Source organism: Papaver somniferum, chromosome 10, assembly GCF_003573695.1.
Source record: "Papaver somniferum cultivar HN1 chromosome 10, ASM357369v1, whole genome shotgun sequence".
In the NCBI taxonomy this organism is placed as follows: domain Eukaryota; kingdom Viridiplantae; phylum Streptophyta; class Magnoliopsida; order Ranunculales; family Papaveraceae; genus Papaver; species Papaver somniferum.
The window spans coordinates 54,407,016-54,413,015 of NC_039367.1; the positions used below are offsets into that span (position 1 = coordinate 54,407,016).

At 37.2% G+C, this 6,000-nt stretch overlaps 1 protein-coding gene across 1 annotated transcript; it reads right to left on the minus strand.

Moving 5' to 3' along the window:
* Positions 1-3,182: 3,182 nt before the first annotated feature.
* LOC113315650 lies at positions 3,183-4,584 on the minus strand. The gene is made up of 2 exons (XM_026563913.1): positions 3,655-4,584; positions 3,183-3,350 (listed from the first exon to the last, which is right to left on the minus strand). The coding sequence occupies exons 1-2, from the start codon at positions 4,582-4,584 to the stop codon at positions 3,183-3,185; spliced, it is 1,098 nt and encodes a 365-aa protein (XP_026419698.1).
* Between the last annotated feature and the right edge of the window lie 1,416 nt (positions 4,585-6,000).

Sequence of the window (6,000 nt, forward strand, 5' to 3'; positions counted from 1 at the left end):
TGTGAAAATATCAAAGACAAGTGTCTAAGATCAATCAAGTATTATCCAACAAACAAGGTTGGATTGAACAACAATAATTGATAAACGTATGACATGTATTATTTCAATTATATATACAAAATATAATGCGGAAAAGAAATAACACAAACACCAGATATTTTGTTAACGAGGAAACCGCAAATGCAGAAAAACCCCGATACCTAGTCCAGAATAAACACACACTGATTATAAGATGTTACACCAATTTCTTAATACCTATTCAGACTAGATGCAATACTTATTTCAGCTGTATTCAAGCACTCGTAGAACTCCTAGCAGAACACACGATTCTCTTTAGGAATTCTTCTGTAAATCTTCCAGCAGATCACAAATTCTCTTTATAAGTTATTCTCGAAAATCTTCTGGCAGAACACAGCTCTCTTCAGAAGCACTCTCAAAAATATTCTAGAAGAATGTTAGTTCTCTTTAGAAGAAGCAACAACACCGTTGATACTTTTCGATCTTTTGCTTTCACAAAACACCAGTTTGACTTCCCTTTAGATGTGAATCAAGGTTTTGGAAATCTTGTGTTTGTTTCGAACAACTACAAGATAAAAGTAGAGATACCGAAACCAACTTGTAGGTTAGGGTTTCAACTTACAATCAGTATGCATACACACAAGGAGTCCATGAACCTAATTTTCGTAAGTGAACTTAGGCGATTCCAATGATCAATTTCCAAGTTAAGAAAACCCTAATAATTCTACAACAAGAACAACTAGAATTAATCTAGAGATATCTTGTATAAAACTTCTTAAGGATTTTTACGAGATACCTTAATCGAATTTTTCTTTCTAGCTATGATTTCGACCAACTAGTGTCGGTATACGATCGAGAACTGAAATCTATCAAAACCTAGGGTTTATGTTCAACAACTCTTGAATGGTCTTATATCAGAAGAGAAGACCTTAGAATAGACAAGAGGTGAAAAACCTAGATTACAAGTTGCGTAACTATCACGAATATTATTACTAACTCGACTTTGCGATCCTCAAAGCAAAGACTTAATTATCTCACTCTTGTTCATGAAGAACAGAAGACATGGAAAACAACCTTATGAAGCTTACACCAATTTTCCAAGGGATGAAAAAGTGTAGTATTCACGAACCCTTTATTTATAGTGAATAAGGTATCTTGAAAGCTAAGGAAAGGTAGCTTGAATCCTAAGCAAGTTTAAGCTATTTTCATTTTTCAAGACTCTCCTAATCTTGGGAGTTTTTCCTAAGTTACAACTCTTGCCTAAATAATTATATAAATAATTACTTTAGCAGATATTGTATTTATGTGAATAAATCACAATTTAACTTAGGAGGGAAATCTAAAATAGCACAAACACTTTAATATGGTAATCAAATATGTTTGAAATAATAGCATCTTGCCTAGATAAGGAAACATCACAAACTTGACTAAAAAAGCCTTTAGTCACGTATTTGAGCTCAAGTCTGTGAACCGTTACAAACAGTTCGTGGATTGTTTCCTACTAACGAACTGCAACAGTAATAACAACACTTATAACTGTTGCTTTAATAAATTACTCATAACTTCTTCGTTATAACTCGGAATCGAGTGATTCTTGGCTTGTTGGATTCGTAAGATCATTCCCTATAACATAAGAACCTTTCTAGGGATAAAGGTTATTGTCACAAAAGTCGTGGATCAAATAACCTCGAGATATACATAAATGTACATTTTCCGTCATAGGATTTGTTCCATAGAGTAAGCATTTGTTTAGATAGATTAAAAAGGTATAACTGAAAAAGAATCCAAATGAAATAAATCACCACATACCTTTGTTGATGAAGTCCTTATTGATTTCTTCTTGTAGTCGTCAGTCTTCATCCTTCAAGGATAGCTTCGATTCTACTTTTAGACCTAATCTAGTTCGAAACAAACTTTAGTATGCTAAATCAAAAATGTGTTTTGGAAACTAAATTTGACAACTAACTTGACATACCAACGCTAGTGGGTTCAACCGAGCAATGCTTTAATAATTCACCTCACAAGTATAAAACTTGTGGAATCACAAAGTTGAGACGAAGAGAACTTTGTGAATCTATCTATCTTGTTCAAATGATAAATCAACAATCGAACAAGATCAGGATACTCAAGTTATCAAGATAAAAGATAACTGGACCTGGCTTCACGAATCCCAATGAAGTCTTTAATAGTCGCTAAACTCTAAAAGGGTTTCTGGAGAAGATGACTCTAGATACAACTAGGACATACCAAAAGTAGTGTCAGGATTCAAATATCCCAGTTGCCAAGAGTTCCTATTATATAGACATTCAAAGCTTAGGTTACTTTAGGTTTAAGATAATATAGCTTTGGAACCAAGCAAACAATATTCACCGTTAGATGAAAATATTGAATCTCATTCACGTAAACCAGATATACATTCTGTTTCAGTAAACCGTAACCGAACCGTGTATAAAGACTATGCCCAACACGGTTAGCCGAAACTAGCTGATTTGAACTTAAAAGTTTAACACTCATTTTCATGTTCACAAGATATTAATCTTGAGTTACAATTATGTGATCAAATGAGTCCGGTGTTTATAGAGAATTAATCAAATATAAATCATCTCATATAAATAATTTATTCGCAATTGAATCATAATCGACATAGTTGGTAAATGCACAAAGTACAAATACTTGACTCGTTCGTTAGTCGGCTGAGTCAAGGTACACGGACCAGTTTGCAAACTTAAAGGAAAAACCGAGTTCCGGAGTTGACAGAACTTTTTCAGTTTACGTACCGGTTTGCAAACTTAGGCGCAACACTAAGTTCCGGAGTTGACAGAACTTTTTTCAGTTCACGTACCGGTTTGCAAACTTAAGACTTTTACCGTTTCTGGAGTTCACATAAATTTTTCGACTTGCGTACTGGTTTGATACTAAACTGGTTCTATAACATAGAACTGTATTGGTTCGCATACCGGTTTGAATACTTTACCTGGTTCCCTTACCACAGTTCCAAAATGGTTTTCATAAGAATATGCATACATATCCGGATCACGAAACAAATATATTTCCCATGATGTGCATACGAGTATGCATATCACACAAATCTGAAAGTCGATATATAGCTACTCCGCTACGTGTACAAGTACATGTAATACGACTTCATACATATAACAGTTTTCTCAGTTTGTAGCACTGATATCACTGTCTTGTATTCCGAATATAGTAGTTCTATATTTCTCTACCAGAACCAGAGCTCGTTTTCCAGTAACAAGTACTGGGTCGAGCAAAGATAAACCGCGTAACGATCTTATCTCCATATATGCTGCTAAAGTTTTTACACCAGCTGTCTGCAGGCCTAGGCGCAACTTACCCGAAGACAAGAATAATTCCTTAACACATCCCGTGTCTTGTTCGCTTTCGGTGCAGAGGGTGCAGTGGCCATCACTTCAGTGGGATTGCGCGTTCGCAACCATTTAGGTGATGTATCCACATGTACCATGTCCCGGCTGCAGGGCTATGGTGGGTGGGGTGGGTCCCCCTATTCACAATTCTGCCATGGTTGTTTACATGTTCGCAGTTTAGACAATCTACTAATAAAAGAGACATAAATTCAAAGGTAATAGGGTGAACTCACGTACCTCGTGTACATACCTCCTTCACATGGATCGCTGCTTTCCACACACTTCTGTCAAGCGCCAACTCTCTCTCCAAGCCTCGGTCAGACAAGTCCCATTTAATCAATTCATCCCATGTTAGTTTCGGTCGTCCTGGACGCTTCATTCTACCTTCAGCCCCTGTGATGCGTCCTAACCGAACTGGGGCGTCCGGTGGTCTTCGTTGGAGATGCCCGAACCAGCGTAACCGATGTTGGGACAATATATCCTTCACTGGTGCTACCCAAAGTTTCATATAGACACAACCATTTCTGATTTTATCGCGCCTTATGTGTCCACATGCCCACCTTAGCATCCTCATTTCCGTCACATGGAGCGCCATGAGGTGCGCGCTTCTAGTTGCCCAGTATTCCGCTCCATACAACATCGCGGGTCTAATTGCTGTCCTGTAGAATTTTCCTTTCAGTTTAATTGGGACCTTACGATCGCAGAGGACTCCAGTCACCAGTCTCCATTTAGCCCAACCTGATTGGGATCTGTGTCTAACGTCCTCCTTTATGTCCCCATCACTCTGGATCATGGATCCCATATATCGAAAGGATTCTTTCCTTGGTACAATCTGGCCGTCAAGTAACAATTCTCCATCATCCAACCCGGTTTCGTCAAAGTCCCACTTCGGATACTCAGTCTTTGTTCTACTGAGTCTGAAGCCCTTCGATTCCAGAGTCTGGCGCCACAACTCAAGCTTACCTTCTATCTCTTGCTTGGACTCCCCAATAAGTGCCACATCGTCCGCAAAGAGCATACACCAGGGGATCTCCCCCTGTATATCCTTTGTGACTTGGTCCAGTACTAGCGCAAACAGATACGGGCTCAATGCTGACCCTTGGTGTAGTCCGATTTTGATAGAAAAGTCATTCGAGATACCGTCACATGTCCTGACCCCTGTGACCGCTCCCTCATACATATCCTTGATGAATTTCTCCAAAAGCTTCGGTTGATCTTCGCCTTCAAACGGTATAACACAAATGATGACTGGTTCGTTTCTCAACCACACTATCCTAGACCGAGGCTTAACTAATTGTAGACTAGAAATCTAGATAGAGTTTTGACAACTAAATTTGACAACAAGTTTGATATAGAAACACTTGCGAATTAGACCGAGCAATGCTCTAACAAAAAGAATAATTTTACATTTTGGCAGAAAATCTTTCTCATTCAAGACTACCCAATAGCAACTGATACGGAATACGAAAATACATACAGGTTAGTGAAAAGCTCAAATTTTTATACATGATGAAATTTGATTTACACACTCAGACTCGGAACAGAGCAAACATACATCTGAAGAAAGTGGTAGTGATAAAACCGAAAATAAAAATAGAGGTGGAGGTAGACAAGTATATACTTCTAAAGAAATTCATTTCAACGATAAATCCCTAATAATGCAGTTGATACTCAAGATTAAGATTGTGATGCTAAACAACAAGATCGATGTATTTTACAATGCAACGTGTTGACTTTATCATCTTGATTATTAAGGTTAGCTTTATTAACTGACATCAATAGTCAATATGATACGCAGTCTAGGTATTCGAGCGATGAATCAAAATTCAATATTTTAAGCCAGGGAATGCATCCAATGTAACCCAATGATCCATCTTTTTTTCTTCAGAATAGGGGTTTAATGGAATTTTGATCAAAAATCTCAATATCCAATGCATGAGTATTGCAAGAAACAAGAAGGGTCCTTCGAAAATTCATCTGGTAACTATAATTATCCTTTAGTAATATGACACTAGTGTTTTGAAGAAGTTGACTCGAACTTTATTTTTCTGACCAGTACTGGTGACAATGAAATATTATCAATAATATGTAATGTAATAATTCGTGTGGAGTATAATATTTTTCGTATCCAATGATTCAGTCATATATATTTATCTTTTTTTTTATTGTACTTCAAAGTTTATTTTCACATCAAATTTATGCAAATCCGTATGATGGACATCAATATCAAATTTATGCAAATGCGTCGCTGGTCATCTTGTGAATTATCGACTGATATTACACACCCACCCATGATGGAGTTTAACTTTTAACATTTGGGGACAAAAGTAAGAAGATTCCATATGGAGGGACATACAGATTAAAGGTGGGCTTCTGCTGCTGACTACTGACCAGAGTTTTGAATGATCTAGCCTAAGAGATCCAGGATCCAACCAAAACCTTTCGACCTAGAAGAGGGAAGTAAGAAAGAGGGTCGAAGACTTTCAGAAATAGAGCCACTGGTGAAGACGTATCACTGACATTAAAATAGAAAAATACAAACATTGCACTTCACCCAAAAAGCTGAGGAAAAGTTAAAAAATAAATTGCAAAACGT

Bases quoted from the DNA above. Each gene is read 5' to 3' on its own strand.
- LOC113315650 (XM_026563913.1), bottom strand. From the start codon at position 4,584: ATGTATGAGGGAGCGGTCACAGGGGTCAGGACATGTGACGGTATCTCG. The intron at 3,351-3,654 runs GTATGTACACGA...CTAGGCCTGCAG, and splicing joins CAGCGATCCATGTGAAGGAG to ACAGCTGGTGTAAAAACTTT.